General features: G+C 38.5%; 1 protein-coding gene across 4 annotated transcripts in view; it reads right to left on the reverse strand.

The window, feature by feature from the left end:
* Window positions 1-25,488, reverse strand: part of DYM (dymeclin) — a 226,709-nt gene that overhangs the window by 154,333 nt on the left and 46,888 nt on the right. For all 4 annotated transcript variants that reach the window (XM_074812049.1, XM_074812048.1, XM_074812051.1 and 1 more), the window contains one exon: window positions 24,998-25,140. In XM_074812049.1, the coding sequence (XP_074668150.1) occupies window positions 24,998-25,140 (143 nt within the window). The remainder of the gene's footprint in view (window positions 1-24,997; window positions 25,141-25,488) is intronic.

The raw sequence follows: 25,488 nt of genomic DNA on the forward strand, positions 1-25,488 counted from the left end.
CAATTAAAGCGGTGCCAAAAAAAAATTTTTAAAAAATCAGCCTAAGGAAGATACTCAGCATCAAAGTTTCATCATAAACAACTGAAGTTTGGGAAAAAAAAAAAAGGCAACTGAAAATTAGATTTCACTACAGAAAGTGCTATATAAGCCTATCTATAGGCATCAATACCAGCTCCAGCCATATGAACATTATTACAATGGTACTTTAATGATAAAGCATCGAGAAAACTGTCAGTCCTGAAGACTGAAGTCCTATCCCTAGAAAAAGCATACCACAGGCAAACCAGGGCAAAATTTTTCATTTTCTGGACTAGCAAAAAATGCCTCCTCAGCTGAAAAAATCCAGTCTCCCTGCTTGCTCTTCAGAGCAAGGCATAAATTACTGCCAATGTTGATGAGCTGTTTTATGTTAGCACCTGCCCTTTGGCTTTGGTCTCTGAACTGAATTCAACTCCAGAGGCATCAGATAGTAACAAGTTTTTGTCACCAGACACCACAGTTGGATTCAAACCAACAAAATGGAGCTGCAATACATGATATCCTATTTGAAGTTCTCTTATGCATCTAATACCTATTAAGTTGCTTGTCTTTTGGGTAGGTGGCCAGAGTGGAGGGAACGGTGTTGGGAAAGGTTTTGGTATATCAAATTTGCTGACTACAAAAATACAACACTATGGGGGGAGAAAAAGGCTGACTAAGTATTACTAACTCTGCTTGTATATACACACTTCTCTATAAAGAGATTTTTTTTTTCCAACAAAAATTGATAGTTAACATTGAAATTATATAGAAACATGTGCTAACATTCATCAACTTTAATAATAAAGACTAAAATTACATATAATGTATTAAGAAAGTTCTGGTTCCAAATATTGATTTGTCAGTTGTTATTAACCTGCCTTCTGGCATGAATTACATAAAGATTTGCATTAATCCCAATATGACAAGTTACATCTAGAAGCACTTTATTTTTGTCTCTAGCATGCATGTTCAGTTCCAAAATGTTTCATCTTTAGAACCCAAAAATGTTTTACCACAGGGCAAAGGATTCCTTCAGGCTTTTCCTGTTCATAAGGATTTAGCATTTAGCAACAGTGCCAAGCCATAAGCAGTAAAGCGTCTGCTCTCTGGGAAGACAATTAGGAAATACTGAGAACTACCCATGACCACCTTCTCTGCTACAATCTACAACAGGTCTAAGCCCACGATTGAGAAAGAAAAGTTAATATAGCTTCCTAATATAATCCACAGCATAATTTTAATTCTAACCCAAGCATCAGAAATGCCGATTTGAGCAGCAGGACTGTCCTCAAGAGTGACACCTGGCATCACTGCCTGCAGTTGAAAAGTGCTCCAGATTTTCAGGTAGTGCTCTCTTCTTCAGAAACTATTTGGCAAGCCCTACCTAACCAAGCCAGCTCTACATTGTATACAAGCTTTGTAGGCCTTCAGCATCAGCAGCTGCCACTTGTGCAGAGTAATCCTTTTTAGGCTACCTGGTTTTGAGTAGATAATTCAAATATTGTAGTATTTTCCATAAAAACATTTCCACTATCCCCAACATCCACTCCATATTTGCACAACCATTACTCAGGCTAACTTGATGCAAAATCACAAATGCTGTCAAGCTGCTTGGTACATATGTGGTCTCACAAGCCACAGCACGGAGAGCTGACAGCAGGACCTCGTGACCAACCCCTGCCCAGGGCTGGCACCAGTGAGGCTGGCTCACAGCTCTGGACTGCCTTGGAGCCTGGACACGACATGTCCCGACTGCCTGGACACCCAGGCAAGCTCCCCTTCCTGCTCTGCTCCTCCTTGGCTGCTCTCTTACCTTCCATCATCACTTTCCTTGAGGGTGGTTGATGATACTGTCGCTTTTAACACACAATTTCAAGCTCTGCCAACTTAAATACTTGTATACTAAAATATTCAATGGTATTTGTATCTATTAAAATTACCATTGTTCTGATTGTGTTTCATATTAATTACCCTATTAGGGCGGTTCTTCGAGAATACTGACAACACTCTTCCTCAGAAGGGGAAAATAGATATTGGTTGCCTTCATCCTAAACACGACTTAGCAAAACAAAAAATTACAATTAGCAAGACCAGACAAAGAGAGACATGTATATGGTGTATATACATCTCATAAAATCATCTGAAATTGTTAGTTAAATGGGAATCTTACACAAGTTATCACATGCAAACAGCATGTTTTATTACCCTTGAAGCAAGGCCTAGCAGTTAAATCATGAGGATAAAGATCAGGTCACTGGAATTTTGTTCCTAGTTGTAATGTCAACTCACCGTATAATTTTAGTCAAGCTGCAAGCATGTCATTTCCTCTACTTCCCTATCTGTAAAAATAAGAATTTTCTACTTTATAAGGGCATTTACCTCGCAATGCCCTTGGCCTGAATGTGTTGTTTGGTCTTGTTAAGGTGCTGGATGATATCCATTTACCATCTCCCCCGAGATCCCAGCTCAGCAAGGTATTTGAGCACACGAACAATTTCACTGGCTTTTCCAAAACTACTCTCATAATTACAGTTTCCCATGGAGGCAGGGAGTGAAATAATATTTCTGGAAACAAACCTTAGCTTTAGAAGCAAGTCCTGAATCTGGACCAAAGAACAATTATTAACAAGTAGTAAACTATCCAGCTACCCAATTACTGCTTCAGGAAATAAAAACAACGCTAGGCTGGTACAAAGTCAGGGACGGGACCGCCGGCTGCTGCTGCAATGAGAAATCCTGAGCTAATGTCTCCATCGCTTAAGAAATCTCTGACTCACTGCAGAGAGTCTGAATGGATTATATACACATTGGAACAGATTATATATTCATTGGGAATATATATGTAGATGTATATATACATAAAATTATATAAATACATAGCTATAATATATAAATCTATAGAAAGATGGATCATTTGTTGACAGATATTCTGAAAATGCCAATTCCTGACAGAAGCAATTCCATACATATAAGATATTGTGTCTCAATTCGTAAGTCAGCAGTGAGTTACACTGATAAACCTGAAGTCAAAATTAAAATTATGCAAGTCAAAAGATTTTTTTTAGCAACAGTTTTATATTATCTATATTTTATACATTTACACTTCTTTTAATGTATTTATGTATGTTTATATAACATTCTGCTTTGTTTATATTTACATAACAAATTACTCTGATATAAAATTTATGTATATTTTAATTTTTATCTCTAGGTATTTTGATACCTACAAGGTATATTTCCATATATACACACTAAATATACATTAATAAACTTTATTAGGTCATAGGTATTTTTATACTATAAAAATTTATTTATGTCTATATATTTTACATATAGTTATTATATTTTATTTATATTACATAATTTTTCTATTATATAGAAACATACACACACACAACTAGAGGGTATCAAACAACTGTCAACTGCTGTGGTGCCTAAAAACATCTCCCATTCTTGGCGGAATTAATTTGACCCAGATTTTCCTTCCAGAGTAAACTCTGCTAAAACCTCCCATAATTCTGCTTTCCCTTCTCTTTCAGATAAGGCAAATCCTTGCTCAAGGTCACAACCTGATTTGCTTCCTAAAAACCAAAACCCTCACCAACCTCCCAGATCAGTATTCCACAAGCATTCTTAAATGAAGTCCATTAACTATAAAGCATGTAGAGGATTCTTCCCATTTCCAAGTATCCTATCAAAGTGGAATTAATTTTGCTAATTAGCAAGTTCAGCACTGACATAGCATTTACCCAAAAGATTAAGAAACAGGTAAGAAACAGGCTCAATTTATGAATTGCTTGCATATGGCAGTAAGACAACTTAAAGTCACCGCATTAAGGGTTCAGAGAGGATGTATATCAGATATTAAGAGGCCTGGAACAGAACAAAAAAGCTCCATGACTCAACTGCAGAGGAAGGAGACTATTAAACGTAAAAAGATTAAGTCTCTTCCAAATCAGGAAAGAAGAAGGTACATAAGATTTGGCAAGTGCAACGTTAAATCATATCGAGCCAAGCCAAAAATAACTTAGGAACAGCTTGCTAAAGGTATAAAAATTAACAGTAAAAGCTTTCTCAAACTATATGAAGTAGACAGCTCCTCAGAGAGGCCAAAAAGCGATGGAGGTAATAAGGGAGCACTCTGAGAAGTTCAGGCTCTAGCAGATGAGCTAAATGAAGTATGATGGTTGCATTTTCCAACACACTCTGGCTACACCATCAGCAGATCTGATGAAAGACCATGAATGGAGCAGTTGCTGTGGTGTCCCCACTCAGCCTCTTTCAGCAACAGGTCATCTTCAATCAGATTAAGTCTTAACAGGAGGCTGCCTTTGGAGAAATAGTCTTCAAATGAAGGGTTGGGAGAAGATTTAGGAAGAAATTCAGCGTAGCCACAAATCACCAAGATCAGAGCGCTCACCTGTTAGTGCTAAAGTAACTCTGCTATAAAATCCTCACACGGCATTCATCTGTTAGCAGAGAAGCATAAGCTCGTAACTGCAACATCAATCTGTGAAGAGCTCCTTGGGATGCAGGACACGACACCTCCAGACCTTCACTGTAGGCTATGTATAAGCAGAACAGTAACTACAACCCAGAGACACATGGATAAATTCTGATTTTTGGAGAAGATTCAAATCCGGCTCTTACACAGGTAAGTCATACCTATTACAAAAGTTGCACTGACCTTTCCATTTGCTTAACATTTAACCACATGTTCATCTCACAGACCTTTCAAAACTTTCTGAAGGAGTCAAACAGGAGTAAGAGGAATCTAGCTGAACAGAACACATGTCAACAGGGTTTTTAATATAGCTTCCACCAAAATCAGCAGTCCATCTCCCATTGTACATTTCTTCTCACTTTCTGTACCCTTCCAAAAAAAAGACCCAATATTTGGGTAGCTACACAGGAAAATTAATTTCTGTAGCCAAGTTGACGGGAAGGACAGTTTTCAGCCAGCTCAGTTCTCCGAGACCACTCACCACATGGCCACACAAATGCAGTTATGAGTAAAAAATGGAGAGGCAGAAACTCACACGCAAAAGCGGCAGCATGGGGTTTGAGCTTCTTTCAACAGCAGTTCATACTTCTGTTGGATTGAAAGGGAATGTGGAATAGCACCCACTACAGATGGATTTCTAAGAGACATCTTTTTAAAAAAAAAAAAAAAATTCAGACATCTGAAAGAAAAGCATTCATAAGATTTAATGGGGACTAAATAAAGGAATAAATAGTCAGTCTGCATAGCGAAGGAAGATTATCTGTAGATTGCCATCCAGCTAACCACAGCACTAAGACCTCTGATTTTCTATACGTATCTTGGAAACCAACAAACCACTCAGGAGTTAAAATCTGAAGATACAAAAATCTAATGCAGATCATCAAGTCTAAAGTGACTTAAGAGTCATGGAATAATCTCCTGATGGAATGCCAGCTAACTGCTAGGGTGATAAATGCAAGGTAGGACATTATACACATGGTAGGGTAAGAAATCTAAACTACACATCATAGCAAATTCTAAATTAACTATTTCCATTCAAGAAAGAAATCACAGAACCATTATGGATAGTCCCCTGAAAGTGTCAGCTCAAACCTTACAGTCATCCAAAAGGCAAAGTGATCATGTTCATATCTCTTGACTATAACCATTCTTTCCCCCATGCCTTTGATTTGAGGCTGGTCAAAGTGAAAACACTGGAAAACATTTACATGTTCTGACATAACTGAGCAGTGGAGGCGGGGACAAACCACCACTCTTTAAGCCGGTGTCTCACCCACATAGTAGTCCACCCCCCTAGAGCATAACACCCCATTCAAAGATGCTATGGGAGACTTATAGCCTTAGTAAAGCCAGGTGGACAACTTCAACCGCTCTTCCCTCATGCACAAGCTTTGTCATTTTACCATTGTCAAGGCAATGCAGTTGGCCAAGCACAAATTTACTTTCGTTCCAGCCATCTGCTATAGCTAAACCAGCACCATTTCTACAGCTGGCTAGCACTGGTGCAGTAGCAAGTCAGACAAAGATTCAGAACTATATAATTTCATTTTTAAGGCATGTGGCATTTTTAGACTGTCCCACAAGACTCAATATCTGCATCAAGTGTTGATTCCTAGCATTTATCTGTATCTGGACTACAGACCTTCAGCTGTATAACTAACGCTATGTACACCTTTAGTTTTTACTGTTCATATTAATTTCACACCTAGGATTCCTCACCGTAGATATAACTACAGCTAAGTCAAGCTTCTCCTGCTTGAGTTTATGCGTTTGAGAAAAGCATAAGCAGCTACAAAAACACCTGCCTCCACAATAAGGAATGCCCTGACGTAGTTATTGCAGTAAAGCCTCAGTTCTAACTCAAATACCTAAAATCAGTACAAAGTTGTGTAAACATGCCTTACATACTCGAGCAAAGCCTATGGACCTCATTAAGTAGTTTTTAATCATCATTTGGTACAAGCCCAAAAGAGAAAAACAAAACATGGTACTGCTTAATTAATATCCCTTTAAGCAAACACAGCATTAATTTCTTTGAGGAAGATGTGAATTAGAGGACTCCAAAATACATTCAGAACAATTTTTAAAAAGCAAATGTACAATATATCAACTATTATATCCCAAGCTTTTATTACCTCCCACACTTCACACCAACATACGAGTTTAATGATAAGACACCCACATGCATGCATGCTTATATATAATTTATGGATAGGGGACCACATTCAATTCTAGTTAGAAGCATTTGGCATTCTAGCACATTATAAAATCCCTTCCTACGCTTGAGAAAGGATACAATGACGATTTCCATAACGGACACCACACTTCATAATGAATTATGTCTAGCACAACACCCACACTAACCAGACAGAACTATAAATTTTCATTTATATAGTCATTATTTCTTTTCAAAGTCTGCCTCCTAAGGAGGATAAAGTGACAGGGAAAATGCCAGTTCTACACAACAAAGGGATTAATTTGTACATAAGGTGCAATAATTACAAGTATTTCAGGTTTTCATCTTTAGTAGTTCCCTTTGCTTCTTTGAAGTATGTGCCAAACCACAGTGAAAATTTAATTTAAAATTAATTAACTGTAGAGCTCTAAATATATGCCGAAGCAAACTTTTACACAGTTTATATGCTTTACGAATTGACTACTGCCATTTGCAAATACGCCAGTTCTTGACATACCAGTAAGATGCTGAAATGACTTTAAAGACGACTTCAAATATCAGAGCATGTCATGAGTTTTAAGAGCGTGGTGGTGGTTGTGGTGGGGAAAGAGAGTGCAAAACACAGAGGGGAAAAAAAGATGCTATTAAAAAGACAGGAGGAGAAACACTGTAACAGTGATTGAGAACACATTATTTTCCAATACACAAACTGCAAAAGTGCACAAGGTTATTTTTTCTTCTTCCAGTGAAAATATTGAGAAGCCAAATGGCAAAGATAAAGGTTTTCTATTTAGTGAGAACAAAAATTCCACAAGTAGCTAGAAATTATGTGACAAATCATTAACCTAACTAGACAAACTACATGGGACTGCAATTAAAACATTTTAATTCTAATTATCTTGAAATTAATGATTAGATTTTATTGTCTAAGTATCATTTAAAATAAGTTTACCTAAACCTTCATTTCTGAGGGACTTTTACAGGCAGACAGAGTGCACACCAAGGGAACAGAAAACCAGAGGAGGAAGAAACAAGACTTACAGTCTACCATTTGTTTTCTTCATATCACTTGATGCACTTATTTAGTAAACTTACACAGTCCCAGGAGAGCCCATATTAAACAATGTATTTTCAATTCATGAAGCAGTACTAGCATAAATAGCAAATGTACTCAGACCAGCCACACTCAATAGTTTTCCCAGCATTTGTTCATTTTAATGCTGCAATTAAATCACTCAGTTGCACTAAATGCTGTCACCAGGACTTTGTTTTGCAACTGCTACAGCAGCTAAAAATTCTTTGTTTGGGAAGCAGTACAACAACTTTTGCAAAGCTTCAGTGTTTTAGAACTCAGGATAGGGAAAGTAAATAGGTCTCAAAAGGAGGGAAATTTATATAAAACTTCATTAATAAGCAGTTCTAACCAATACAGCAATTAAAAAAAAAAAGTGACAGCAGATATTGAAAGTTAAAAGTTTACAAAAAAAATTAAACAGAACATTGGGCAAGAACAGGAATGTGGCTAATGAGCACATTTTCCATCTACGCTAAGACTAATTCAGGACAACTTTCTTAATTGCTGAAATGTAAAATGCTGCACTTTCAATTGCATAAAGCCTTTACATAATAAGCAGTTCTCTAACCTAGATTACATGTAATTCCTGTTCAAGAACAACTGTTACAAAAATCAGAGGCTCTATAGTTTCTGTCTATCTCCTGGGCTGCTCTGACCTAGAAGCACTAAACAACACCTTGAAGACTATATTGTGCAGCAAATCCCTAATTTAACTTTTAATAGAAATGACAGCACACAAAATCCCCAGAAGTGAACAACAGAAGTAGTAGTCAAGGAGGAAAAAAACGCCAGAAATCAGTAAAGATTCTCCATAACAAAGTGAGATTATGTGTGTCGGCAAACTGCATTCAGTGATCATCGAATATTACTGAGATTAGTTCAAACTGAAGGGCCTACCTCTACAAATTGCAGTATGCAGATCTTAGATTTGATTTTGGGAGCAGATGCTCCAGATGCAGTTTGAGAGAGACCCTGCAAGACTAATGCTGCTTCTGAAAGTGTCAATGGGTTCTTTTTTTGCCTCCTCTCCCCTCTTGGTCACAGGCAAAATAGTTTAGAGAAGCTGAACAAAAGTCATCTCGATAACTTTCTGATGACAGTCATCTGATTAGTTCTACCAACATGTTTGGTAACAGAAAAACCCATGGATGATCTCAAGTAAGGTCAGACTTCGTAGCAATAGAGTCTCCTATTTATTCAAGTATGAAAATGTGTCTGCTTGGACTAGTGCCCAGACTTGCCATTATTCTCATAATGAATCTGTTTGGTTGGGTTTTTTTTAAATTTCAAAAAAATTACTCCAGATTTGTTGCTGTTCATTTGTTTTCTTGAGACTAAACTGGATCATTGAGGAAACTCATATAAAATTTATTTTACTGTAGGGAGATACACATTTGAACCAAGTCCTTTGTGTGTACATACTAACACTTAGAGTAGCTCATCATGAGCAGCAACAATTCTGTTTCTGTTTCCAGAAAGTTATCAGCTTTTGAAGACAGAACCTATTTCCAATATCCATAATTTCAAATGAATTAAGATTCCTCAGTGAAGGTAAAACTTTATGATAAATCTGGACTAGGGCTCTGAGAAGCTCTGAAGTCAGCCACATGCACGTTTGGATGAAAACTCCATGTCTTGGCTCTCCACACTATGAAATGGAAAAGCAGCACTCACTTCAGCAGGGAAAGGAGTAGTTTTGCTTTCATTCCCATTGCTAGAAGAATATCTTGGTCTAACAAGCCTACACAACCTTAACCAAGTATTGATTTCATGAAGTCCGAAACCACTGTTCAAAACACTTGATATTTCAAATTATCTGACTTTGTAAGCACAGGCCAACTAGTTGTCTTCATCTAATTATTAAGAGGAGGAATTTTTATTTTCACTTTTTCCTGCAGGAGATTGCAGGTGATAGAGTTGCAAGCAGCTGCTTCATTTCCTCTGATCAGCTGTTTCAAAAGCATGTTTGGGATCAATTCCTCTTGCCAGAATTTAGTATATATTACATATTAGGACATACAGCTTCCTAGCACATCCTCTGGTTAAAGAGAATACATGTGTTTTCAGAAGTGTACTTCTAGATTTGCAACAACTACTTTTTCTCCAAGGAGACACTTCCCAACCCAAAGGCATCTTTATTCCATTACCCAGTACAGGTGCTGTTTGTGGTTAGACACATGCAGTTGTATGAATAATTTTTGGGGGTAGTCACTATGTATCAGAAGCACTCAGAAGCACAATGCCAAATCCTGTTGATCAAAGCTGTCATAGGCATTCCAGCTGCTGTGCCTGACTGCCATTCCCCCACAAGATCATAAACACAGAATCACAGAATTGTCGAGGTTGGAAAGGACCCTGAAGATCATCCAGTCCCACCATCAACCCAACATTAACAGTTCCCAACTCCACCAGATCCCTCATCGCTATGTTGACCTGACTCTTGACCTGACCACCTCCCTGGGCAGCCCATTCCAACGCCCAACAACCCCTTCCGTAAAGAAATCCTTCCTAAGAGCCAGTCTGACCCTGCCCTGGCGCAGCTTGAGGCCATTCCCTCTTGGCCTGGCTCTGGTTCCTTGGGTCAAGAGACTCATCCCCCCTCTCTGCACCCTCCTTTCAGGGAGTTGGAGAGGGCCATGAGGTCTCCCCTCAGCCTCCTCTTCTCCACACTAAACCCCCCCAGTTCCCTCAGCCGCTCCCCATCACACCTGTGCTCCAGACCCTGCACCAGCTCCGTTGCCCTTCTCTGGACACGCTCGAGTCATTCAATGGCCTTTTTGGAGTGAGGGGCCCAAAACTGAACCCAGTCATCAAGGGGTGGCCTCACCAGTGCCAAGTCCAGGGGTAAGATCCCTTCCCTGTCCCTGCTGGCCACACTAGTGCTGATACAAGCCAGGATGCCATTGGCCTTCTTGGCCACCTGGGCACACTGCTGGCTCATGTTCAGCCGGCTGTCAATCAACACCCCCAGGTCCCTCTCTGACTGGCAGCTCTCCAGCCACTCCTCCCCAAGCCTGTAGCGCTGCTGGGGGTTGTTGTGGCCCAAGTGCAGCACCCGGCATTTGGCCTTAGTGAAACTCCCCCAGTTGGCCTCAGCCCATCGCTCCAGCCTGGCCAGGTCTCTCTGCAGAGCCTCCCTACCCTCGAGCAGATCAACACTCCCACCCAACTTGGTGTCATCTGCAAACTGACTGAGGGTGCACTCGATCCCCTCGTCTAGATCATCAATAAAGATGTTAAACAGGAGTGGCCCCAAAACCGAGCCCTGGGGGACACCACTTGTGACCGGCCTCCAACTGGATTTAACTCCATTCACCCCAACTCTTTGGGCCCGGCCATCCAGCCAGTTTTTTTACCCAAACAGTTTACTAATATATCCTAGCAAGTACCTTTTAAGCTATTTGTTAACTCATTACATTTCGAAAATTGCCTATTACTACGTTTTCATAGCAGTTATATTTTAGAACATCTGAAATTCTGAAAGAACAGTTTCCTGTATAGCTAATTTGTCATGCACATCATCATATCTTGCTGGACCTTGCACTACAGAAATCCAATGGAGTTTCAAACACTACTTTGAAAATAAAGTAATTACGTCCTCTGTTTAGTAAAACTGTTTTCTTTAGACTTATTTTGTTCCATTTGCCACACTCCTCTGTAAGAAACAGCACTTAACACAAAAGACCTAAGTGTTTGCAGCTGACTACAAAAATACAAGTTCTTCACAGTATTATTTAAATCTCTAGATATCAAGAAATTCTGAAATTGCATCTTAAGCTTTAAGGTCTTTCATCTGAAAGCTGTCATGTACAGCCTCAGGACCGAAAGTGGCAGGGGACACTTTATCACAGTGTTTCCATCAGACATCAAGGTACTCCACATATGTTGTACCACATGATATACCTAGTTTATAACTGGAAGGCTACACCATCTTCCTTCTTCAAATGCTTAAATATTGTGACTTTACATTTGTTCTAACTGTGGTTCTCTGATAGTTTTCAACATAATGGTTTTAAAAAAAAAACCACACTCCACCTGGTATACTAGGAAAAATTAAATGCTCCTGTATTTCCTGTACTTTCCCCAACACTGGACACTTTTAAGGTTCAGCTGGACAGGGTGCTGGGCCATCTTCTCTAGACCAGGCTTTTGCAAAGAAAGATTGGACCAGATGATCCATGAGGTCCCTTCCAACCTGGTATTTTATGATTCCTCCATCACTATAAATTACAGATCATCATCAAGAAGTGTTCCTTCTTCCCTACAAGCATTCAGTACCTTTGCTAAAGCTACTGAGTTGAAAGTTTAGGCTCCCATCTCGGAAGACTTCCACTGAAGCTACTGGGATGCTGCACGAGCACACAATGTCTCTGTGATAACCACACCCCACAATCAGCACCATGCCCAGTTTTAAAGCCATAAATACATGTCCTTTGCCACGCAGAGCAATAGGAAGACTTTTATACCACACATCCTAGAATTTGCCATTGTCATCTACGTTTAATGGCAATTCTCAGGGTCTGTTCTCTTTCGAGAAAGAACTGCATAGCTTCAGATATGTTTACACAAAAACTTCAAAAGCAAAGTATTCAGAGACTAATGTAAGACCATCTTAGGCAACTGGAAAGAAGACAAGCCTTCAGGCATGCAGCCTCTAGTTAAATTTCTGTTTAAAGAAATTACATGCTCCTTTGCCAGTCCAAAATAAAAGTTTGTAAGCCTGATAACTGTAATACAGGATTTTCCTTGAGAATACAGAGGAAAAAAATAGCTAAGACGGTTCTCAGCAAATGATTCACTTCTCGTATATTTTACCGGGTAATCCTTCTCCACACTTTTTTTGAATTTCACTTCACAAAGCAATGTATTCAGGCAGGTATTACATGACTGGTACAGTAAGAATCAGTTGCGAAAGAGGTACTTTTTGCCTGCAAAGTTCTAGTTCATTTAAGCCCTAATTCAGATTGGCTGAAAACTAGTTTGTTCTAAAGGCTCAAAAGAATTTATAAATCCACCTTTCCCCAAGGGTTCAAACCTAGCTATATGACAGACATCTCAGGGTTTCTAATGGTTAAACTTCTCTAATGTAAAACTAGGACTTATGTACTGACAAACACTCTGATTGCAGAGCAGAGCAAATTCGGTTACTACAGATGGAGCAGCTGAGGGTCCTGACAGTCCCACACACAGCCTCTCCTGAGCCTCATCAACAGGAGGAAGGGTGGGCACATATGCCTGCATTTTGCAGGAGTTATAACAAGATTGTAAAACAAGAACTTCTCCGTTTAATAAAAAGGCAAGACTTCAGTTTCCCACTCCCCAATTCTCTAAAAGAAGAGAAAGGAGGAAAAGAAAACAAAAATCCTGATGAAAATGAAAAAAAAGCAACCCCCTGCATGAGCCGTGTCTGCTGCCCCTTCCTAAAACCCTTGAGCCACAGCACTAGCTGTGAGCGTCCACCAGGACATCTCACTTGTGTAGGCTCTGCAGACAGACAGAAAAGACACAGGACAGTGATTGCAGGTGTCATGGTGGAAAGAAGATGATCCAATGCAGAACATCCTCTTGACAGCCCTGTGCATCCCATTACAATCACCGTGTGTCCCCGAAATGGGGTTTCTGATGAATGTCTGCACATTTTAGGTACACTCTTCACCAGATGTGAAGTGCAAAATAAATCTGGGTAGTTAACTTTAAACACCTTGTTGAAACCTTAACAATAAGTGCCAGCTGAAGCTGACCCGAGAGCCTACTGATGTAAGTCTTTCACCCTCAAGACCTGTACGCTGTCCCAGACACATGTTAAAACTTTAAGTCCTACAACGACTGTTTAACACAGAGTAAAACTCACGTACGTGCATGGCAGAAGTAAATGGACTTAAACTCATTTTGAATGTTAGCTGCGGCATAAAGTCATCTCACTTAATGTGAGGGTTTTGTGTGAACTAAGACCAATGGGAAAGTAAAAATTTTCAGTTCAGACTGAGATTACAGGTCTGTATATCTATCAGTTACAGATTCTCATAATGCTGAGCAAAAATCCAAAATATTAGCAGGAATGGTAAGAAATTTAGTTTTTTAATTCCTTTATAAGGAATTATTCCAGAGTTAGACTCATTCTGAGATTTTTCATTTAGACAGAAAACCTTGTCCTGTTCCCGACCACAATTCTCTTATGAAACGTAGTTTCGAATTTATTACCTCCACTATTCAGCAGAAGAGCGACAAGGTCTTAACTCTGTCATTATTAATATCCACAACAGGAAGACAAGGTTTGGATCTTGGCCAAGGAAAATCTGTCCATTGAATTGCAGCAGTTCCCCTGATAACAGTCTACTTCAAACCTCACAAAATGCTCCAAAATGAGTGGGAAAAACAGTGATGCTTGACACAACAAAGGATATACTATCCAGAGACTGATCTAGAAAGGCCAAACATGAAAGCATGTTTAACATGCTAACTAAAAATAATGTGCAAGAGCCTGTCAGATCAATATGCTCACCATTTTGCATGAGCAAGCCCCTAATGATATCCCAACAAAGGAAGTTTGTTTACCATTAACTTCTTTGTATGTACATTCACGTCAAGAATGTTTTTATGTTCACAACAGTAACTTACATATAGGCAAGAGCTTTCATATCAGCCAGCCCAATCATAGCTGAGTTAAAGAGATAACAGAGTCATCCTCCTCCCTACATCTACTCTGCCTTCCCAGCTCCACACCATCCCTATTCCTTCTATCTTAAAGGACAGAAACACAAGATGGAAAGGACCAGAAGACAATATGGGAAACTTATGCAATAAAAGCTTTGCTTCTGTGCCTTCCTCTCCAGCCTCTCATCTATCTAGTCTTTCCATTACATTCACGGTGAAAGAGATACAGTTAATAAAAGTGTGCATTATAAAACTCAAATATTTGTTGATGAAAGTTTGAATGTGTATAGTTGTATTCCAGCTATAGCGCTGGTAACTGAATTCATATTGCAGGATCCTAGTAAAATGGTTAGAGAAATTTTCCTTTGGGTGCCAACATCAAAGCCTTTCAGCTCTCTCCGAAGGTTAAATTCTTGGAAGCTGTGCCACCTGAAGATGGTTTGGGTAGCACACACATGGTGTTACGCTTTGCATACATCTCCATTCTTCCAACTGCAATAAATGGTCTAATGAAAAACACTGTCTCTCTACAAACCTCCCCTTTGTAGATCATCATGACTATGACACCACCAACCACAACTTCACAGATGTTCTTATAAGACTCAAAGACCTTCTCTTGTGGACACCTTCAGGAATGCCACCATTTTACGCTGCCATCAGCAAAGCATCCTTAGCACAGCAGACTCCAGCAAAATGCCATTTCTTCCCACTTGCTTCAGCCCTTCCCCCACAGCACAGGAGAGGCAGAATGATCAGGGCTAAGCTTTGCCATTAAGCCTGTCCTACTGTGGCTGCACCCTCCCAGTCAGCAGCCCACCATGCACAAAAGTAGCAGGTCACCTAGATCTGAGCCATGTCCCCTAACCTGTGACAGTTACAGCCATCAATCAGACGCTGACTGACAGCTTGGCAGGAGCACGGCTCTGGATTTGATGCAAACTCAAAATCCAAAAAAAAAAAAATCAAATTACCAAGAATCAAGAAAAAATTCACACTTTCCTGTAAGAATAATAATTGAATTTCCATGTAATAAAGAAATTTATTTTTCAATAATGGAAATCCATTCTTTTCACCAGGATGTCTATTCCTAGGTGCCACATTTTTTTCTTGTTAATAGTATTTTTCTTTCCCCAAAGTGAGTCACTCTGGAAAATGCCACTCGCTTGAAAGAGAAAAATTGACAAACAAACCCAACTGTCATGAAAATTAACGTTCACTGGTCTATATTACAACTACCACATACCGATAACTTAAAACTTCAATCAGAAAATAAAAGTTCCAAATTACTCAACAATAGTAACTGGCTTCTGGACAAGGAAATAAATTTTAAATCTGCAACTGTTAAAATAGTTTCTACTAGTACACTGCTAAGCACATGATCTGTTTGGCTTTGCTCTAATTTGGCTGGGAAGTCTTTCGCAGAAAGACGGAAAATGTTTTTGATGGCTTGTTCAAAAGGAAAAATAGCCATTTATCAGGTTATGTAAAAATCTCATACTTGTGTTGGAAACTACAGTTTGGCAGAACACATTTAATTACCATTGGCTCTTCTAGAACATTAAGTAAAAAATAACTATGTTATAATCGCATTAAGGGTTTGTCTTTGTTGGTTTAAGACAAAGATTTTAGTCAAAGGCCTCATTAAATCTTAGATCATTCTTTACAGAGCTTAGCTCCTCCATGGTCTACAAAAACAAGGAAGTACAGTTATAATCCACAGAAATAAAAGAAAGATGGAAAGACTTCCAAGCAATTTTATGCTCAGACATAAAGAGGAACATTTTCCCTCTCAAACAAAAATTGTTCATTAGAAACTATAGGTGTTGAAATGAAATTATTTGTGAAATCAACCCTCAAAATCAGAGTCAAACACTTCAGTCCATACAGGCAATATTGTAAATATGTGCTCTTCACTACACACCCTACAAGGCTCAAGTGAAAAAATACTATGAGCCACATTCAGATGAAATGTGGCTCCAGCAAGGTTGTACTAACTCAAAATTACATAATTCGTTACAGCCAAAATTTTCATAGTATGCCCACTTATCCTCCAAAATATTTTTGTCTCGCGCTATGTAAATTCAACACACTCTTTGCATACTGACCACAATTAGGAAAACACACTACACAACTGAATTAAAAACAATGTTGTATAGGAAAATAAAAATTATAGTTTTATGATCCGAGTCAAGGCTGAAAGTTACTGTACGAATCTGCAAAACTGAAATTTTGAACTACAGATGTCCTAATGCACACAAATATTTTCATTACAGATTAATCAGATTCAAGTGTTCATCCGATTTTGAGTTTTGGCACCAGTGAAAGTTTTGCTTTTGTAATACGCTTACGTTTTGCTTCATCTCCCTTAGAGACCCTGTAAAACCTACCACAGCCATCATATCCTAAAAGCACAGTATTCCTTATATATTCAACAGCCAGAATGACATCCTTCTACTTGCATTAATTACTTAGTTAGCAAGGTAGCTAATTATCCACCTCCTTCTGGACAGGTTCTAAGCGTTGGCAAGACAACTCCCACTTTCTGCAAGGAACATTCTTGTCTTGTAAGTACCAGTATTAAATAGGAGTTCATCTGCAAGTTCCTTATGTGAACTATTCTTTATATTTAAACTTTGCAGTTGAGTAAACTGACATCACAGATTAAGGCTATACTCATACCAAATGGATATACTAGATCCAATCTGTTATGTAAATTAAAATGTCTAGTGCTGATTGGAAAACCATAAGCTCTGCTGTATCTGCAAGATGTATACTTAGGAAGTTCTGCTGCGTTAATTTAAGGATTTAATTTAAGGTTTTAATGCAATTAACAGGCAAGCAAACTCACTGCTCCTTTTGTCCACTTAAGTGACAGACGTTGCCTCCCTCATCTCCCAGCCGTGTATGATTATGTCCCGAACTGTGAAAACGTACTCTTTAGCTTTTTATTTTTAAATTCCACTCCCTTTCCAAGGCAAGGGCTGTTTTAATTTATTTTAAGCTTTGAAGTAATTTCTCCTCTCTCCTAACAAAGTTATTGGTAAGGCAAATAAAACTGTTTCAGAACTTGAACTAATTTGATCATGACACAATACTTCCACAACTGACCTGTACTGCTCCCATCAATAGTTCATTCTATGCCCAACATAATAGACATCATATGAATAAACTTATCTTTCACCTTGTATAGGTTAAAAAAAAAAAAAATTACCAGACTTCAGGATTGAAGGAAAGGGTTAAAATACAGATTTTTTTTCATTGAAGATGCACTAAAATCCATTATCACTTATTTTGGGGAAGGAGCAGAAAGTTAAAGGTGAAAGGGAACAGTGAACTAAACAGAAGCACAAAGACACGCTTTCAGCTTCCCCACATCACCTATAATGCATAAATAATAAAACAATAAAGAAAAAATGCAAAATAACGTGGCAACTTTACAGTCCGCAGCATAGCCTTTGCATTTCTTCAGTCTTTATAGATGTGACCAATAATTTAAAAACAAAATTTAACAACAAAAGGGTGTTGAAGCAGAAGCGCACGTGCCAGCCAGGAGGCAAAGCAACTCCCCTGCTATGCTGAGCCAGGGCTGTGGTTAATCTGAACAACCTGATGTCCAAACACTGTCACCCCAAAAGGTGTTACAGCAGAATCCGGCAGGAGGATGAAGGGAAACTAGTTAATGTGTAATTTAATAACAAATGCATCTTGAGATTAATTTAATCCATTAGGAGACCTGAAAACCAAATTTTGACACAGAGCATTAAGAAGGAAAAAGAATTTGTTGTGCTTTATCAGTGTTGCTCACCCTGACCTGAAACGCAGCTCAGTTTCTCCTGTCCATTCACGTTTCAACCCAAGGGACCTGCCAGTAATCAGACATCAAGTGCAAACCCATTCATAACGCAGGATTAGTGCATCTGAAACCAAAGAGACCATCCTTTTTCCTGAACTACTAAGCCACTTTCATCAGAAAATGTGCAGCAGAACACATCCTGAGCTGCAGGTATTTTCCAAATTATGAATAACTGCCTTATGGAGTTTTAAGTCACAGATGTTTATTAAATTTAATATCCAATATTAGTGAAAAAAACCCCACCCTTTCAGTCACATATTAACTCTACATATGCTGTATCTACCATCCAAAAGTTTAAGATCTGTTAATGAGAAGCACTGTGGCCTACTGGAAGAAGATGCTGAACCTGAAAACTTTAATTCCCAGATTTTGGTCCATTTTTTAGACGGCATGGTCAAGCCTCTATCATTTGCAATATGTTAAAAAAATGAAGTGGAAATAATGGTGTTTATAATATTTTTTAAAGCATTTTCACATTTATTGCTAAAATAAATGCTATGTAATAGATGAACACTTTTGTTGACACTGGATTATAAGGTGAAGAGGTACTGATTTCTTACCACCCCCTAGCTGAAATTTACAGGACTAAGAAAAACTCAAGGATAACAGTTTTTATTGGTTTGGGGTTTTTTAATAACTGATTATTGAAATTTTACAGTTACAAATATTGTCTTTATCTCAATTTTAATTTCTGTAATTCTCTAGAGCTAACAAGAGTTTGGAAAGCATGAAATGCCTCCTTTTCACCCACATAAAATTCCTTTTTCCTACCCCTAGTCCTTGTAAGATATCAAGTTTAAAAAGTTTTACAATACATCAGCCTTATTCTTGGTTTCCTTTAACAAGCAATTTCCGCTGAAGAATTAAAGAAAAATCATTTTTGAGCCAATAGGTTTTTCTCCTTTTTTTTTTTTTTATGATGGGTTATTTGAAGCTGCTCAGGTTTTGGAGTATCAGGATAAATGTCAGGGAGATAAATCACCAACACACCTCGTGAAACTTGCTGCAACACTTTCAGTAAACAAGCTGGAACATATGGTTACAATTATGATTTGTATGACCACAGAAATCAGAAGCTGTAGTCACAAACCACAGCCTCACCATGCTATGTACTGTACATGCTCAGCGATGGTCCCTACCCTAAACAGCTTACAATCAACATACAGGGCAGGAGACAGGATGGATTAGGACAGAGAGGGGCTGACGAGAGAGAAGAGGCAGTATTAGCACAGCAGCAGAGCTCCCAGCACACCATCAGCCTAGACAGTGTCAGGTAGGTATCACAGGAAAGAGGCCTTACAGAAGAGTTAAAAACATGTAACCCTTGAGAATGTTTGGTAGGAAATATTTTGTCACTGCTGTAAGGGTGCAGTGGTGGCAGCCAAGGGTGCCCAGGAGTGTCTACCTCTCCAGAGGAAAAGGAAAAAAACCCTACCATTTGCTCCCTGCAAATGCGTAAGACTCTCCAGAGTCAATGGAAGACTTTCAAGAACTATCAAGCCCAGGACCTTACAGTATAAATTGATCTTTTGGGAAGGATGCTTTGCTATCATTGCCATCAGCGTCCATGGGGTCCCAGAGCGAAAGTTCATACTACCTGACGAGCTAGTTCTAAATCACTTGTGGTTTACTATAAAAAACACATTGCTGAAGCTTACAAAACAGACCAAGAATTTCCAAAATAATTTGTGATTGAAAGTCCCAAGAGTTTGGTGGACCTGGGGCCAAAGCATGCTACCAGAAGTGCTACTGCTGTGTAACTGTTCTATACTCTCACATCATTCAAAACCACAAAGATAACTTAGATTTCAAGGAAGACAAAAAACACAACACAGTGTATGTCAAAGGAAGCAGGTAAGAGCTTGATAGTGAACACATCTCTGGCCTGCAGAGATTTATGCCACAGGCAATGTTTTTCTGTGCTACTGTGATTGAGACAGAAGATGAGTTTTATCTTGCGAAAAAAGGCAACAAAGACTCTCAAATGGGACATTTAGGCACTGCTCTGACAGTAGTTCAACCTAACTTCAGACCAGCTTCTACGGTCCTCACAGCACCAAAGCACAGGTTTCGGCCAGGATGAAGCTGCTCTAGAACTCAGCTTGCTGGGCAGCTTTTGCAGACTGAGACTGCCACACCTACACTACTATTAACACTCAACTACTTACTCTCAAAGAGCATGTGCCTGAACTGCAGCCACATGTTTTGCTTCAGTTCAGCCACATCTTTAGAGAAACGAAGAGAAAGGTTAAAGATCTGGACACTATTTAAATCTTCACATTCAGGCAGGTCAAAATGCCACAATTACAGTGACAAAAGGATAACGCTGTTATGGACTGTAAGCAAGAAAGAAGATGAACAGATGGAACCTCGAAAGATGTCTCAGATCTACATTTTCATTACGGTGAGCATGAACGGGCAATTAAACATTGACTAAGCACCAGGGAGTTAGACAAGGTTGTAGTTATGTAGCAGATCATACACCAGATCTGTGACACATCACGAAAAGGCTCTGGAAGGTAGAAACAACCAGTCTGAAATATCTGTTAGTAGAAAGAAACCTTGGTAGAATCATAAGAAATAACAGACAGATCATTAGTAGCTTTGTGTCTCTCTACTTTGACATGTTTTAATCTAGACAGTACAAATCAGACTACGTAAAATTGAAGAAGAAAAAGATATTAACATAAAACACTAAATATGAATAAAGAGTTTTCTCATAAAGTTAAAGATAACCATGCAAATGGTCCTACTAACCAAAAAAAATAGGAATAAGCTATAATATATATGTCACAGATGTACAACACAGGTCATCAGATGCCTTCAATATGCCATCAAGAACATTAATGCTGAATGACATAATGCAGAATGAAGTATATACTTACATGATAGAAAGTCATTAATGGTCAGGAATGTTTGTCTCGTTCCAAACAGAGTACAGACATGAGAAAATGAGTCACCATTGACCACTATACATTGAATTATGCAATATATATTAACGCTACAACAGCACATTTGTGGACCAGATTACTTATGATGATTGCTTAGATGACTAATGAAGATGAATCCGGCTACTGCCTTTTCATTAGTTTCTTACAGGTACAACATTGCATCCATTACATCTATGAACATCTAAACAGCACAAACTAAGTCAATTAGATCTGTAGTAACTCCTAAGTACTGCAAGACACATTAAGGTGTTGGGCTTTTTAATAACAAGGTATCAAGTGGATCAACTATTTCAAATGAAACCATTTAAAAAATTGACTTATTTTTCAATAGTCTTGAGTAGCACTATTATTTTCCTGTCTTAGCATATCATCTGTTTGGCAGTTCCTCACTGTAACACGAATTTTAGTTTGCAAGAAATAAAATGACTAATTAAAAAGTTCTGCTTTCCCACAGAAAGTTCTCTCAACTTGATCAACTGTGGACCACGAACTGACAAATGCTAATAATACTTCAAAAAAAGAGTATTTAAAACCAACAAAAAAATTATTTTTTGAAGGTAAGTTGGTTCAATGTACCTTGTAAACCAAGAAAAACAAATTTCTAATATATTACATCTAATCTCTACTGCCGTGAATATTTATGTCATTTATCCCTTCACAACACATCAACAACATAGTACCAGATCTAGCAGCTCTTTACAATCATTTTGCACAGCTACAAAAAGACTGTGAAGGCAAAGCAAAGTTGACTCAGTATAGAAGAACGTCCTTTACAAAGTTACAAAACTAAAATATCATTATTTCCCCCCTCATTCCAAACCAAAATTTGTTTATTTAACTACTGGAGGATAACATAATTGGCAATACAATTCTAATCAAGGTATTTTATGTGCAGGATGGAGAAAGGTACTTGCACATGGATAACTTGCACGCAGTTAAGAAGCCAAACCAAGGAGAAGTACTTGGTGTGAGGATGTTGGCTGTATAGTTTCAGGGTTAAGGATACTCATGAGAGGAAAAAAAAATAGGCTATGAAGGATAAAAAGCAGGAGAAGGTTAACTGTGGGAAAGGGTAAACTTCTGCTCATATTGTGTATAATTATCACTCTTGCTGAATCACAAGGAAGGAAAGGGGAGGTGGATTGAAAATACAGTGCTTATATTAGTTTGTTGATCTACTGCTGCTGTGCAAGTCACTGCAAAATAGGCATAACATAACACATGGTAATGTAGATGATCATGGTATCAAGTTAAATAGTTTCAAATTAAGAAATACAATCATTATTTTTAGGCCTCGAAATTTCATATGAAAAATAAATGCTTTTTAAAACCAAGCTCCTACCTCTTTTCATCATAAATAGATTATATTTAGATTATTTCAGTAAACTTATTTTAAGCTTTATGTGGTATTTAAGACACTGAGCAACCTAAAAGTGAATTTTCAATTCTTCCATTCTTCTTTCAATTTTTATCCAGTAAAGATTACAAAATACACAAAACTAACACAATACAGAAATCATGTCTAAGTTTTCCACATCTGTTCATTGCTCCAAACTTGCTTCTGTCCCATAACAGAGTATCAATTTGTGTTGCTGTCTTCTAATCTGTATTGCACTCTACTCTGTACCTGATTCTGTGTAAAACAAAGGATTGCAAAGGACTTAAGAGATATTATGGATGGGCAAATATGTCATTTACTCTACCAATTCTATTATGTCCAAGTTTCATCTATAGTCCAACATCGTATACAGGCAAATAATCAGACATAAAAAACATTAACCAACTGTTTGAGCAAACTGAAAAAATATTTCTATTTCCTAACAGGATGTCATACTTATTTTTCCCCTTTCCCAGGCACGTCATTAGAAAGCTCTTCATAAAGTCTGTTTTATTTTAAGCTTTAAATGAAGATACTTAATTCACCGGGAGAAGAGATGGCACTTCAGGTACTCATGAAAGGCAAGAAAATAAGTGTAGGAGTATCCCAAGGGTGTTGTTAAGAGAATGGTTCAAGAGGAGTGAAGGGGGTGGAAGTGCAGGAAGAGACAAGAACAGACGTAGGCTGAAACCTTAAGAGTTTGCATTAAGAAATGCAAACTTGATATACAAGAAGCAAAAAGTTATGGGCAGATATGATATCAGAGGACCTACAGAGGAAGGCAGGAGTGGTGGCAATTCAGCTGGACTTTATGAATCAATGAAGTAACCACAAAAGGAAAAAAAGCTATTTTGCCTTTGGTAGCACTAAGGCAGAAAGACACTCCAGCGTAATTAGAGAGATCAGAACCAAGAAGAATAAAACCATCAGGTAAGCAGAGGTATCAAAATATGCAGTGAGAACTGCTCCCCAGTCACAAGCAAAAGTACAAACTGAAAACTGCTTTGGAAAGACATTTTAAGAGCAATTTTCTCTAGCGGTTGAAAAGAAGGAAGAGAATGTACCTGTTGGGACTCTCGAATAAAAACGTTGTAGGGGACAATTTAATTAATTTCTCTCTCAGTTTAAATAAACTGCAAACCAAGCAACTGTTTTCTGACGCATTTACGTTATGGGCACAACCCAAACATGGCAGTGGTCTACTCCTGAGCATGTAAACTGGAAACCTGGAAGGAGATGCATGTTCCAGCAGCACATCGAGCTGTGTGCAACCTCATCTTACACAACAGCAGCGATCTGTTCAGGCTACGCTGCACCGAGTTACAGAGACATGCTCTTTTACTGCCTCCATGAGGAGATCCACGTGCACTGTCACAGACTGGAAAATATTTTCTGGCAGACAACTTGCAGCCTGAACTTTAATATCCCCTGGGGATGCTGCCAGTGAATGGATTTCACAAAAGAGCAAAATAAATAGTATCAGTTTTAACAGCAATTGACTTGCAAAGTGTTACTTGGTTTAATCGGGGAAAAAGACAATAACATATACCTTAACTGTTAGCCATATATTTTATTTTATTCTTATCATATGGAAAAGAAAAACCTTTAGGAAGAATTTTTATATGTAATACACACAGCAATAAAACACATCTGGTGTGGGAAAGAGTTACCACCAACTAAAACAGAGTCTACAGTATAACAAACGTGAGAACCCTTCTTCTTAAAAAATGGCATCAAGTCTTTCATATTCTTCAGGCAATATCTCTCTATAGCAAACAGTCCACGCACAAAAGGTCAGAATCTAGTCATGCTATTCAGGAAAAAGCATTAGCCAACCTACTGGGAAAGTCATACACTACAATGTGTTACAAAAATTCCTATCTAGGTCACTCCCTTACACCACAGAATCCTTGAGACTTGGAAGGGGTCTCCTGAGACCACCTAGTCCAACCTTCTGCTCACACAGAGCCACAGAACAGGTCTCCACATCCACTGATTTAAGTATAAAGAATAAAATATGCATGTAGAAGTATTTCTTACAACATTTTAAGTTGTAAGTAACGTGAAGCACTATTTGTTTGTTTAGGTTTATTTAATGTCTCAAGAAAAGAAAAATAGGGACTAAGTGCTACTTTTACCATGTGCTGTCCTGCAGGTATCCCTGCAGTGCCTGCACATGTAATTGCTTCAGATTCTAACACATCTCAAGAGGGACCATATACAATTACAATCCGAGCAGGCCTATGGAAGCTTTTCTATACTGAGCATGCACACTGGTATCACTTGTTGAAAAAGAAATGGGCTACAGGTGTGTTTGTAAGAGAGGTCACATGAAGGCAATACTTCATAAGGTTTGAAATTTAGTTTATAGAAAATAAGACTCACTTGCCACCCCAGATGCAATTCCATAAAGTAGTCCTCCTCCATCTGTTTGCTGCTGAAAGACATGGGTCCCTGGAGGAGGGCTTCTTTCTTGTCTAATGAAATTATATAGTAAAGTTTTCACAAGTCTGCTGGTATATGGGAGACTGAAAAGAAAAAGAAAACAGCTTTAGTTGACTCACAACTTGCAGAAACTGGCACAGTAAAGCCCAGGCAGGGTACAAAGGCTGGTGTTTGGCATTAAAGACAGACAGTAACTCTCTCAGTGCTGAGCAGACTGAAAAAGGGAACGAAATCCAAAGTCTTGCCCACGCAAACCTGCGCTGCCTGCAGGAGTACCTTCAACAGCAGGACCATGGAAACTATTTTGTGTTTTCTTCTTCCAATAGTACTTTCAAATCAATCATTTAATCTGTGGAATGGTATTCTTTTACCTCAAGACACAACTGGAAAAGTATTTATGCAAGGGATAGAAACACTGTATTTGTTTAGTT

This window comes from Strix aluco, chromosome Z (genome assembly GCF_031877795.1).
Source record: "Strix aluco isolate bStrAlu1 chromosome Z, bStrAlu1.hap1, whole genome shotgun sequence".
Classification (NCBI taxonomy): Eukaryota; Metazoa; Chordata; class Aves; order Strigiformes; family Strigidae; genus Strix; species Strix aluco.